Below are 12781 nucleotides of genomic sequence, written 5' to 3'. Positions count from 1 at the left end.
GAATATTAATTCTGTAATAAATTTTCTTTCTTTCAATTATTAATTCGTAATAATCTCTATTTTTCGTGTTGAAAAGTATAAGTAACCCACCGTGCAATTATATTGATAATACCTCAATTATAGAAAAACAATAGCATCCCCTGATATCACAGCCCACCCTCTAAGACCTAAGGGACCCACCTAATATGGGGAAGACAAAGCCAAGTTTTTGTTTTGTTGTAGGACACCATGGGAATTGGACAGAAAGATTAGTTTCATAGATGTCTTTTCCAGATAGAGAGAGAAACTAGAGAGAGAAAATAAAATTCAAGATACCTTTTTAAGCTCTCATTCCATACTTGTCTTCTCTCCTCCTCCCTCCTCTTCTTTCTCTCTCTTTCCGCCCAACTTCGTGTGTGGAAGACTAAGAAGAAGAGAGAAGGGGGAAGAGAGAGAAGGAAAGAGAGAGAAGGAAAGAGAAGAGCTTATATAACCCTGAAGACTCTCCCTCTCTCTCTCTTGGGTTTTTCTTTTAGCAGCGGAAGACTGTCTCCTTACATTTCTTTCGACATGATCTCGTTGAGTGGAAGCAGTTTTACGGTAATTTAAACAAAACCCATTAATCTAGTTATAATTTAAAGCATACCCACTTCACACTAATTTATTTCTGACTATAATCGCCGATAATTCCCGTATTTTTCGAGTACTGTGCTGATTGTTTTTGTAGCTATTTTGATCTAGCTTGTGCTGTATATGGAGATCCAATTAAAGTTTTTTTCTTCTCTGTTTTGGATGTAACCATTCTGTACAATAATCGCATTGGAATCACCTAGTTTTTCGTTTTTTTCTTTTAATTTTTGACTGATTTGCATTTCCCGACTTATTCACGTCGAAACACGATTTTCAAGTTTTAAAATCCATAGTCTTGGTGCAAAATCTTGTTATTGCAAACATCACATTCAAGATCACACAAGCTTCAGATTTTTTTTATATAATTTGTTATCCTAAGATCCCAAATCAGCTTTAAATTCGGGTATTCTTTCTGTCAATATTGGGTTTAAAATCTTCCAGTTTCTTGTACTTATTTTGATTTGAGTATTAATTGACCTCTCTCTCTCTCTCTCTCTCTCTCTCTCTCTCTCTCTCCTGTTGAACAGACCAGCTCGGGCCTTTCGGGCTCGTGTAATCCCTTTTCTCGAAGGCAGGGAAGAACCCATTCAGCTTCGGTGAAAGTCGTGGCTTTGAACTCCAATAGGGAAAGAAACGGCAGCGTTGTGATGGAGACCTCACTGCAGGAGATGAGGGACGGTTCTACCGTGGTTGACGTGGACCCCAAATCCACTGTGTCTGGTGGGGTCCAGGACGTCTATGGTGAAGACAATGCCACCGAGGACAAGTTAGTCACCCCGTGGTCCATCTCTGTCGCTAGGTATGATTCAGTGTTTTGTTTTGATAATTTTGTTCTTTTTTTTCTTCCAAAATTTTATATTTGGATTTCTGGGTTTTGCTGATGTAACTTTGTTTTGCTGAGATAGCAAAACCACTTGGCCATAACCTAGTTTGGTCATCTCTCCGGACTTAGGGCCTATGGTGCCTGAGATAGGGAGTTCAAACAAACCAGCTGGAAATTTTCCTTGTGTAATCCTGGTTCCGTGGGCTTGTCCACTTTCGGGCTCCTATTCGCATGAGATTTAGCCTAGTCTTAACTGTCATGAGCGTGGCGCAGGCTGTTCTGACGGCCCGAGTTTTACGCCTGCTCAGCCCTTCATCGAAGGCTGGGCAAGGTGGTTCTCAGTTACCAAAAAAAAAGTGTTACAACAATCACATTTTTGTGTGATCATCTTTAATAGATCTTAGGTGGATTGTAAATGAAAGTCAGGAAATATAAAATATCTAGGTATCATTAGATCATTAATATATGGTATGGATAGTTGTTCAGATCAACAGGTTAAAGAAGTTGGTATGGTATTGATATGAGATTATGTTTCTTGTGCTGCAGTGGTTACTCTTTGCTGCGAGATCCACACCACAATAAAGGACTTGCCTTTGCCCAGAAGGAGAGAGATTCTCACTTCTTGCGTGGTCTTCTTCCCCCAGTAGTCATTTCTCAGGACCTGCAGGTTTTTTATCCTTGAACTCCAAGTTGTTGACTCAATTTTAACATTGTTTTACAATTTAGGTGTGCAGGAAGGTAGTTTCAATTGAATCTAACAACATTTTTCCGTTTCACATACCAGGTCAAAAAAATGATGCACAATATCCGCCAGTATGAAGTTCCACTGCAAAAATACATGGCTATGATGGATCTTCAGGTATCTGCTTGGTTCTTTCATAAGGTTTTAATGCTTTACTTGTTGGAATTGTGTCACACTGTTGTGGAATACTTTGAAAATCATAGCTTAAACGAAGCAGTGCATAGTTAGTGTATGGTGACAATTTAAACATTGATCAAAATGTTCTTGACTAGGAAGAGATGTTTTTGCTGGGCTCCTTTTCATTTTTACATCTTTTTTGGTTGTTGTGCAATAAATTTGACAATTTTTTCGCTTAATGCCGCTGTTTGAATGATTGCCACTGCTAATTTGTTGCAAGTTCTTCTAGAGAAATTTATGTCGCATACCTGGACTGGAAGGATAATTATAGACACCATAATTTACCACGTTGGAAAAGATTAGTATTAATGGTATTACATTGCAATGTCATGCCCTTCAGGAAATGAATGAAAAGCTGTTCTACAAACTTCTCATTGACAACGTTGAGGAGTTGCTTCCTGTTGTTTATACTCCGACTGTTGGTGAAGCTTGCCAGAAATATGGAAGCATCTTTAGGCGCCCTCAGGGTCTTTTTATCAGTTTAAATGAAAAGTAAGTTCAATTACACCCATTTCTAGTTCCCAACGTTAATTGCCCTTTTTCTTAAAAAACAATCTACCGCCAGTGGCACACTTAATGTCCATTACACTCTTCCTATCAGTGGCAAGAATGATAAGCTATCTTTTGCAGGGGTAAGATTCTTGAGGTATTGAGGAACTGGCCAGAAAAGAATATTCAAGTCATTGTTGTCACTGACGGAGAGCGGATTTTAGGTCTCGGGGATCTTGGCTGTCAGGTAATCTTATCTGAATACCCTATATAGGATCCTTGTTGATGGTGGTTCTAATTAACTGGCCTTGAACGTGTGTGACCACTAATGCTTTCTTTTACCAATCGTCCTCTCTCTCAGTCTCTCACTTACTTTCTGAAACTTTATGTTCTCAGGGGATGGGGATACCTGTTGGGAAACTTTCTCTTTATACAGCACTAGGAGGAGTTCGTCCTTCAGCAGTAAGTATTTCTTGATAGGATGGCTGCGTCAAAATAGCATTTATTTTGAACATAGCATGTATTTTGAAAATACTTTTTCCTTTTTTAATGGGCTATATCCTTTATTATTCTGCTAAAGTCTTGGTTAAAGTTTGGTTTGGCTACACTAGACAGGCCTTTCTGGCAGTAATTTATCTTCATAAAGTATCTGATTTCATGCTTCAAATCGGGATCTGCAACTGCTGTCATCATTTATAATGGAGTGAACTAATGATTTTAGTGCTTTTCCTGGCTTATTGGTAAATTAATGACGTATCCCATCGGTCATTGGTAGAAGACGCAATTTTGATTAATCTGAACCATGAAGAGCTGTGCATTTTTTTTCTTCATATTTTCCTTCTGTTGTGGTCATTTCGAAGAAAATAATTGAAAACTTATTCTTGTTGCAGTGCTTGCCCATAACCATTGATGTGGGAACAAACAACGAAAAGCTGTTGGAAGACGAATTCTACATAGGGCTCAGGCAAAGGAGGGCCACTGGACAGGTTCATCTCTTTATGTTTGCTAAACCTGACGTTCATATTGCTTATGAGTTTCATTTATGGCATGTTGTTTCTCTCTCTCTCAGTTTTCTTTGTTTTTTTTTTAAATACTGATGTGGGTTTCCTCTTCTTCAATGAAGGAATATGCTGAACTTCTGCACGAGTTCATGACTGCAGTGAAGCAGCTTTATGGGGAGAAAGTCCTTATCCAGGTAGTTGCCAACCGAAGAAGATTTAAATTCGTGATTGGTCTGGGTTGCAAGACTTGATGTCTGTCAATGTATATTTAGCTTATGTATGTATTGTTGTTGAAATCTACTTGTTTAAATTTTAGTTTGAAGACTTTGCAAACCACAATGCTTTTGATCTACTGGCAAAATATGGTACAACTCATCTTGTCTTCAATGATGATATTCAGGTGATGTGGCTTTGGTTTTATAGTATTTGGTGTGATTTCAATGTTAAATATTTCTAACACTCAGAGCCATTTTCTTTGTTTCAGGGCACTGCATCTGTGGTCCTTGCAGGGCTTTTTGCAGCACTAAAACTAGTTGGAGGGACCTTAGCTGATCACAGATTCTTATTCCTTGGTGCTGGAGAAGTGAGTTTGTAAATATCCTGCATTTTAAGTACTGATTCTGCTAGCTTATTTTCCACAAAACAAAGGGGAGATACAACCTTTTATTCTTATTATGAGCTTTGTAGTAAATGCTTATCCATGAATTTGTGTGCTACCTTCTCCAAGACCTTTTCTCTCGAGCGCTCCATCCACGAGAATAGCAAAACACTAAAGCACTTGCAAAAATATTGTTGCCTCTTGACGCCCTATTACTTAACTTGATCAAATTGCTCTTAAATACATTGTTCTCATATCTTCCATTCACTGATTTACAGGCTGGCACTGGAATTGCGGAACTTATAGCCCTTGAGATGTCTAAACAGGTTAGTTTCTTCTAAGTACTTTAGGTGTTATTTTCTGTGTAGGTATGTACGTATCAGCTCTTAAATTTATTCTGATGTGGTTATAAACCATTCTGATTCTTTACACAGACAAATATGCCTCTAGAAGAAACTCGGAAGAATATTTGGCTCGTAGACTCAAAGGTAAAAGAAAAGCTTGGTCCTCCTCATTACTTTTGTTCGCCAACTCCCCTTTCTACTTTGCAAGTGTTCATGCTTGAATGTATTTTTTTTTTGCAGGGATTGATCGTTAAATCACGCATGGAATCACTTCAACACTTCAAGAAACCCTGGGCACATGAACACGAACCTGTGAAGACACTTCTGGATGCTGTTAATGTGTGAATCTTTGATCTTTCACTCTCTCCATTCCCATAGCCCTCATTCCCACACTATAACAAATAAAACGCGGTAAATAGAAAGGAAAAGAAAAGAAGAGGAAGACTAATATCGAGCAACATTTCTTTTTTGTCAGGATATCAAGCCAACAGTGTTAATTGGAACATCCGGCGTTGGAAGAACATTCACTAAAGAAGTAGTTGAGGCTATGGCTTCCTTCAATGAGGTGTTTACTGTGTGTTTTTGTACTTAATTGGTATATACGTTGCTTGCTAAATAACAATAAGTTAACTGTTTTCATGTATGGCTGACCTTGTTTGCAGAAACCCATTATCCTATCACTTTCCAACCCAACTTCACAGTCTGAATGTACTGCTGAAGAAGCATATACATGGAGTCAGGTAATGCAAAACTGGGACATGCAGCTACTGTTTATGATTATATAAATATATTATCGACAAGCTCAAAGTTTTCCTCTTATCGGTTGATTAATTGTACTACTTGCCGTCAACTAATGGCTGATTTTTGTTGTTCTTTGTCCTTGTTCCTTGCAGGGTCGTGCCATATTTGCTACTGGGAGCCCCTTTGCGCCTGTTGAATATGACGGGAAGGTTTTTGTACCTGGCCAGGTTTGAACTTAATATTTAAAGTACTGTGTCAAAGATATAGCAATTACACATTGAGGACTGATTTCACCCCTAATGTTTTTTGTAATCCAGGCAAATAACGCTTACATTTTCCCTGGGATTGGTCTGGGTCTGATTATGTCTGGTACTATTCGTGTTCACGACGACATGCTTCTGGCAGCATGTAAGTGCACAAAATATTATCCATGATCCTTTTATATGCATTTATTTCTTTCCTGCATTTTGTTCATCCGCTGATAATCCATAACACATATATTTACATTTCTTCATCGCAGCGGAAGCTTTGGCAGCACAGGTGACAGAGGAGAACTTAGAAAAAGGTCTCATTTTCCCACCATTTACGAACATCAGGAAGATTTCAGCGCATATTGCCGCCAAAGTAGCTGCCAAAGCTTACGAACTTGGTGATCCTTTTAACATTATTGCATTTTTCATTTCCCTTTTCGATCATATCCAATGCTTTTTTTTTTAACATATATTCATCTCCATGCAATTGTGTCTTCTTTTATAACAGGCTTGGCTACGCGCCTCCCTCAACCGAAAGATCTGGTGAAGCATGCAGAAAGCTGCATGTACAGCCCTTCCTATAGAAGCTATAGATGAATGGGTTATATACAATTAGTATTGTAGCTTTGAAAATTGATACTGGTTTCCCTTTTTTTTTTACCTCATGAATGATTTTTTTCCCTTTTTTTTCCCATTTTTTCTTCTTGCTTTCTTTTATCTTTCCTGCAAGTTATTTGGGTGGGTGAGAAGAAAGCATGGTGGGTGTTACGAGTTGAGTCAGTTGACCTATTGAAGTCAAAATGTAGCAAGGAAATGGTTGTTGTTGGCTTGAAACTTTACATGAAATAAAATTTTTAAAAATTTTGAGCATGGTTTTCTTTTGATTTTCTGAGACATACAATCTGGCAATGAAAACAAACCATATGCATATTTTGATTGTAGCCCACTCCAACCGTGGGTATGCAAAATCGATTTCTATTTTATTTACCATTATAGTTTTATTTCATGTGTGATTTAATCTATAAATATGTTGAGCCTCTCATTCATCCTTATACCAAGTCATTTAAACGCATGAACCTTATTCACAAACTTCTCCATGGATTGCTCGACTCCTAATTATGAGATTATGAGGGAATTCATTGTTTTCGACTTTGACTCTAAAGACGAGTTGGAGCAGCCTTTTACTGCACGAGCGGCAGATTATCAATCAACAAGTGAGTGGAGATGAATTGGCCGTCGTGGTTTCATTCCAGGTCATAGAATAGTTCATCACAATCATGTTGACGGCCACTCTAGATTGTGAAATGACTATTTCAAGCCATATCCGGTTTACCATGAAAGTCTATTCAGAAGAAGATTTCAAATGACTCGAAATCTTTCTCCACATTACAAATGTTGTAGTAATGAATGATGCATATTTTGCCCAAAGACGAAATGCAACTGGATTTAAAGGGCTTTCTGGTCGGGGGTACCAAGGGTTGCTCTTCAGTCATGTTGAAGAGCACCCTACTTTGATGCTCTCGAGGACTCTTAGTCCTCTTCTAGACTTTTGGTCCTCGGGATATTGAGCATGGTGCTCAGATGGCACACTGAGGGTGGCTCTTCGGTCTTGCCGAGGAGCTCTCCTCCTCGTCTTCTTGGATGCTCATCCTTGGGTGTTTGCTCTTTGATGTCAACCTTTGTGGTAGGTGTTAAGAGACGTGATGAGTTTTGAGAGGAGGTCATTTTGGTATCTTCACAATAATCATATGAGTAACCAATTTTCAAACACATTAAAATTAGTTCATTTCCAATTTTGAAATCATGTGTCATAATTAACTTTTCTCGCTCCTTTAAATCCATTTTTGCATCCAAGAAATTGGATCACCATTTTATATTTTCATTTGCATCTCTCATTGAAGGCTTGATTTGGTGATTTGGAAAATCCAAATGGTAGTTAAGGCCATTTCCATCTCTATTTGCATCTTCCATTGAAGATGTTTTTACAGTTGAATTGACATCTTCACGTAAGTGGTACTGATTAAAAATGCGTGTATGTATCTTTTGTGTATGGGTGAAAAAACTTTATCCAGTCTGGATGACCGAAGTTTTGATTAGGAGTAAATCAAGTTTAGACATAAAATTATATTGTCCAAAATCCGGGTCCAAATACAAAATTTTTGTCCCATTTAAAATCGAGTCTGGGTCCAAACGCATAATCTTGTTCGAACCCTAATCCGGAGTAGATTATTGTTTTGTTTACTTGTCCGGATTTAAATCAATATGGATTTGTTCAATTAAGTATGCCTGAAATTCAATCCGGATTAGAGTCCTGAACATGTAAATATTCCGTAAGCACATAATGCTGTCCAACTCAAAGTCAACTCGAAACCAATTTTCTTTTCATCTATAATTCTTTTCATCTATAATTCTTTTCATCTAACCTATTCGTAGTTCTCATCCAATAATATATTTAACAAAAATACATCTACATTTATTAATCGTTTTAAAGAATTCGAAAACAATACCTTTTTTTTTGAAAAAAAAATACGAACATATATATATATATAGGGGTAAATATCGAAAAAGCCCCTCTATTTTATGATTGAGCCGACTCCCCATGTATATACATTCAAGGACGTTATCCTATCAAAAAGGGTAAAATAGGAAATCCATACATTCTTAACGAGTGATCGGCTGATTGTCCGCAATCCTCGACTTGTTTTCTTTATCCTAAAAACTGGAAAACCCTAAATTACCCTACCCTGTTACTCTCTCCCCCAAACATCTCCAGTTTTCTCTCTCGAAGTGCATGCACCGTCTCAGTCTCTCGTACACGAATAAGACGCAGATAGACTCTCTCTCTCTCTCTCTCTTATTCTTTCGATTGATTTGGCTCTGTTCGGCTAACTCGGCGGCCCGAGTTGTGATGACTCGTCGGTGCTCGCATTGCAGCAAAGACGGCCACAACTCTCGCACATGCTCCGCCCGCTCCGGCGGCTCGTCGTCGGCCTCTTCGAGCAGCATCTCCGGGGGCGTGAGGCTGTTTGGGGTTAGGCTCACCGATGGGTCTATTATTAAGAAGAGTGCGAGTATGGGTAATTTATCCATGGCGCACTACCACAGCTCGTCCTCCGCCGCCGCGTCGCCTAACCCCGACTCGCCTGTGTCGGAGCATGTTGGCGACCCGAATCACTTGCCTGATGGGTACTTGTCCGATGACCTTGCCCATGGGTCCGGGTCAGGGAATCGACGCGGTGAGAGAAAGAAAGGTAAATATTTCTTGTTGAAGAAATTGATTCGAAACGAGAAAGATAGTTAATTTTGTTGTTTTTAGTCTTCTTATTAAGTGTTGGAAATGTCTTGTCTGTTTATTTTGGTGCTTTTGTTGGATTAAACACCTGGTTATCTTCTACTTTGAAATGTAAACAAAAATTAAACTTGTGTGGTTTGGGTGGACACCATAATCCATTAGTATTTTATCTTCTTTGATGTTTCTTGTATGTTATATAGCCAATATTTGTTACTATGTCAATCTTGTATTTATTATTTTAATATAGTAAAGATATTATTGTTCGTGGTTTAATTTTTGAATAACAGTAACATAATTAATGATCTATGTTGCTTCTGAATAATTTTTTTTGCTATTGAAATAACCAGAGAAGATAAGAGGTTTCCCTTTTATGGGTACCTGGAATAGTTCATACAAAGATACCGTGGTTCTTTGGACCAATATAGGGTTTGAAGAGATGTTTTTCTCTTCTTTTTTCCCCTTTACTCTCTTTTTTACCCATTTATGTTATACCAATGTCGAAACATCTCTCTTTTTTCTCCTTTCCCCCCCCCCCCCCCTATGTTTTCTTTCACAAGTGATTTTCTTTTGTAATTAATGTTGATTAACTAGAACATAAAAGGGCAACAGTTGGAGAATAATTGGAAATCGTAAATTTGATTGGTGCGGAGTTACTACTTACAACAATACTTCCCACATGTTCATGTTCATGGAGTAGTCCAAATCTGCCTTTGTGTTTGGTTCAAGTGGTGAAGGGGTGAGACTTTGTTATATCTTTGGACTTTGGTATTAGATTCGCATAGCTTAGTTCTGTACAAGAAAAAAAATCAACAGACCGTGATTTAAACCTGCTGTATGGAAGGATTTATATTAGAATATTATATGCTTATTATTGTTTGTTGAGTTATATCTTTGCATTGCATTTCCATGTGGTTCTTTGTAACCTTATTTGTGGCAGGGCAATCTTTTCACAGCTGTTAGTGTAGCTTCTTTCTTCATCATCTGTTAGATTTTTTTTTTGTTTTATAGCACTTATTGGGTTGTTGTTTTATTGAGCATCTTATGTTAACTCAGTATGCAAGCTAGCTGTAATTTTTTAGAATCTTCTTGTAAACCTTACATTATGGTAGATATTCGGGTCTGCCTCAATCATGCTGTAAATGTCATTGGGACAACACTAATGGTTGTCAGGGTTGGGAATAAAACATTAGCTGCTTCTGCTGTAAGTTAGCAACTCACCTTTCACTGACTCCATAAATCAATTTTTATGACCTTCACATATTACTGGCACAAATTTTCTCATTGTTAAGTTCAGTAATTGGTTTAAGTCATTTTAGCTATCAAGAGCATTGTTGATGCTTAGAATATTTGTTTCTGAGTTTGATGTGTGTTTTCTATCCCCAAAAAAAAAGAGAAGATGGTGGAGAGTGCTTTGGTGATATCAAATAATGATTAGTTTAACTTTAAGCAGTTGCCATTGTGAATATGTGTTGAAAGTTTAGGATATAGCGACTCCTGATGTGTAGCTGATTATATTTTCACATCATCATTTTAGCTAATATGCTTCAAGACATGCATTGCAGACAAGTGATATTGAGGAACACAAAATTCAAATGCTTGCAAGTTAAATTTTTGAGTTCATGTTGTTTCTACTGATTCTCTCTCTGCTCCGAGTGTCAGAACTAGATTATTTTTCTGGCTGACGTGTTTTAGTTTCATTTGATTGTTGGCCTCTAGTATGAGGAATACAAGTTCCCATGCTTCAAGTTATTTTGAATTCACCATCTCTACTGTTGCTTCTCAACAATGCTGTCATAGATATACATTGCCTTTCTTGTAGCAGATCTTGGTATTACGTCAGCTAGTGCTTGTCTGGAGAATTATGTAGTCTGAGATGTACTGTTTCAAGGGTGAACCCTTGCCCTAGCAATAAAGTTTTTTCTATGTAACTTAGAGGTCATGGTTCCAATTTCTTGTAACTGCATCCATGCTATGTCAGGGTATGGCTGCACCCTGCCTACATTTCTGGAGTCTTGGCAGGGGGTTTGTTTGCCTTTACTTTTATTCATTGATTGCTAGATTCATTTTCTCATACTCAAACAGGCTTGGTGATTGTTGTTAGGACTCATGAACTTTAATGGGTCTGTTTTCCAGGTGTCCCATGGACAGAAGAGGAGCATAGGATGTTCTTAATTGGACTACAGAAATTGGGTAAAGGGGACTGGCGTGGAATAGCTAGAAATTATGTCGTGTCTCGGACTCCTACCCAGGTAGCAAGTCATGCTCAGAAGTACTTCATTCGGCAAACTAACGCTACTCGAAGAAAGAGACGCTCCAGCCTCTTTGACATGGTTCCGGATGTGGTTTGTCTTTCCTCCTTGATATTTATTTTATGTCTGGAAACACTTGCTGAGCCCTTTCACACGAGCATATGGTCACACATGCAAGTGGCTTTACATTGCATCTAACTATCTAAGTCTAGGCAAAAGTTCATTGGCATTAATGCTGAAAAGGATTTGACGGGTTTCTTTTTCTTGAAAGGATGGACACATCATAGCGTGATGCATTTTGAGGTTCAGTTGTCTTTGTTTGCCATCTCTTTTCATTGTCTTAATTGCATTTTCTTTAAATATCACCGCAATGCAATGAGAACACACCAACATCCTACTTGTGTTTTGCCATAAATCTTCCTTATAATTCATTAATGAATAGTTCCACAATTCTGTCATTCATTCTTGGTGTTGAGGAAATTAATGCCTTGCTATTTTTTTTGGTTAGGGCACAGATCCGCTGTCACTTGCAGAAGATCAAGCATTTCTGCCTTCAACTCAGGGAGAAGATGAAAATCTGGATGCACTGCCTTCACTAAATCTCTCTCTGAACACAGAATACGAACCCATGGAAACTACACCTTCAGAAACTATCCAAGAGGAACATGAAGAAAGTCTTATGGTGTCAAATCAAAGCACGCCCACTGTTCCTGCAACAAATGACAATGTACCTGTTGTTCATGGGGCCAGTGAATTCGCAACATTTGTTCCTGGATTCTTTCCAGCATATGTGCCTGTCACGTATCCATTTTGGCCTTTAAGTGTTGCCCCTCCTGAAGATGGCGCGGTGACATCACATCATCAGGTCCTGAAGCCGATTCCAATGCTACCCAAGGAACCTGTCAATGTAGATGAACTAGTAGGCATGTCTCAACTCAGCCTGGGAGAGACAGGCAGAGGCCAGAGAGAGCCTTCGCCACTCTCTTTAAAGTTGATAGGAGAACCCTCAAGGCAGTCAGCATTTCATGCAAATGCTCCGGCAAGCAGGTCAGATTTAAACAAGGGCGACAATGGTGCTATCCAAGCTATTTGAACTGGGAATCTGGGATGAAGAAAAGGTTTTAGTTACTCAACTCCCAACCCCCCTTTTCCTCTGTACAATTATCTTTTTTTTCCCGTGCATCTTGTTTCTTTTTTAGTAGTATGAAGTTGTGCGGTATTCATAACTTAGGCAAAGTTTAGTTTGGTTAGAACCATTTATTTCTAACTGTAAGCATATAAATAATCAAATAACAAATGAGCATGGCATGGAAAAAAAAGAAGTGTAATTGTTTACATAATGATTACTGGTTCGGTCTCTCTGGTAGCATGGTTGTGTTTATATGTCAGGGCAAATGCAATGGTGAAGTGGTATTGGGCCAACAAAGATATTGTCTTTTGCTGATGTGGCTGTATTGTAAAATGT

General features: G+C 38.4%; 2 protein-coding genes across 3 annotated transcripts; both read left to right on the top strand.

The window, feature by feature from the left end:
- The first annotated feature begins 413 nt into the window (after positions 1 to 413).
- Positions 414 to 6645, top strand: LOC120006815 (NADP-dependent malic enzyme-like). Of its 2 annotated transcripts, XM_038856906.1 has the most exons (20): positions 415 to 579; positions 1137 to 1408; positions 1979 to 2099; positions 2217 to 2291; positions 2692 to 2843; positions 2982 to 3087; positions 3237 to 3302; positions 3731 to 3826; positions 3964 to 4035; positions 4158 to 4241; positions 4326 to 4424; positions 4718 to 4765; positions 4874 to 4927; positions 5024 to 5122; positions 5259 to 5348; positions 5446 to 5523; positions 5677 to 5751; positions 5842 to 5932; positions 6045 to 6173; positions 6284 to 6645. In XM_038856906.1, exons 1-20 carry the CDS (start codon positions 550 to 552, stop codon positions 6370 to 6372), a joined length of 1926 nt encoding a protein of 641 aa, XP_038712834.1. In that variant the 5' UTR covers positions 415 to 549; the 3' UTR covers positions 6373 to 6645. The 2 variants fall into 2 exon arrangements, with proteins under 2 accessions (XP_038712833.1, XP_038712834.1); XM_038856905.1 differs by having other exon boundaries at positions 414 to 579; positions 4874 to 5122.
- Positions 6646 to 8513: 1868 nt separating this feature from the next.
- LOC120006870 (transcription factor MYBS3-like) lies at positions 8514 to 12682 on the top strand. The gene is made up of 3 exons (XM_038856986.1): positions 8514 to 9026; positions 11201 to 11409; positions 11825 to 12682. The coding sequence occupies exons 1-3, from the start codon at positions 8567 to 8569 to the stop codon at positions 12407 to 12409; spliced, it is 1254 nt and encodes a 417-aa protein (XP_038712914.1). The 5' UTR covers positions 8514 to 8566; the 3' UTR covers positions 12410 to 12682.
- The last annotated feature ends 99 nt before the right edge of the window (positions 12683 to 12781 follow it).

This window comes from Tripterygium wilfordii, chromosome 10 (genome assembly GCF_013401445.1).
Source record: "Tripterygium wilfordii isolate XIE 37 chromosome 10, ASM1340144v1, whole genome shotgun sequence".
In the NCBI taxonomy this organism is placed as follows: domain Eukaryota; kingdom Viridiplantae; phylum Streptophyta; class Magnoliopsida; order Celastrales; family Celastraceae; genus Tripterygium; species Tripterygium wilfordii.
The sequence above is the reverse complement of the archived record's forward strand: the minus strand, read 5'-3'. Positions and strand labels throughout refer to the sequence as shown.

What these genes read in the sequence shown, in the direction of transcription:
- LOC120006815 (XM_038856905.1), top strand. Translation starts at nt 550, where the DNA reads ATGATCTCGTTGAGTGGAAGCAGTTTTACG. An exon ending in TGGCTATGATGGATCTTCAG is followed by an intron (nt 2,292 to 2,691) that starts GTATCTGCTTGG and finishes CATGCCCTTCAG; the next exon opens with GAAATGAATGAAAAGCTGTT. An exon ending in CGACATGCTTCTGGCAGCAT is followed by an intron (nt 5,933 to 6,044) that starts GTAAGTGCACAA and finishes TCTTCATCGCAG; the next exon opens with CGGAAGCTTTGGCAGCACAG.
- LOC120006870 (XM_038856986.1), top strand. Translation starts at nt 8,567, where the DNA reads ATGCACCGTCTCAGTCTCTCGTACACGAATAAGACGCAGATAGACTCT. An exon ending in ACGCGGTGAGAGAAAGAAAG is followed by an intron (nt 9,027 to 11,200) that starts GTAAATATTTCT and finishes TCTGTTTTCCAG; the next exon opens with GTGTCCCATGGACAGAAGAG. An exon ending in TTGACATGGTTCCGGATGTG is followed by an intron (nt 11,410 to 11,824) that starts GTTTGTCTTTCC and finishes TTTTTTGGTTAG; the next exon opens with GGCACAGATCCGCTGTCACT.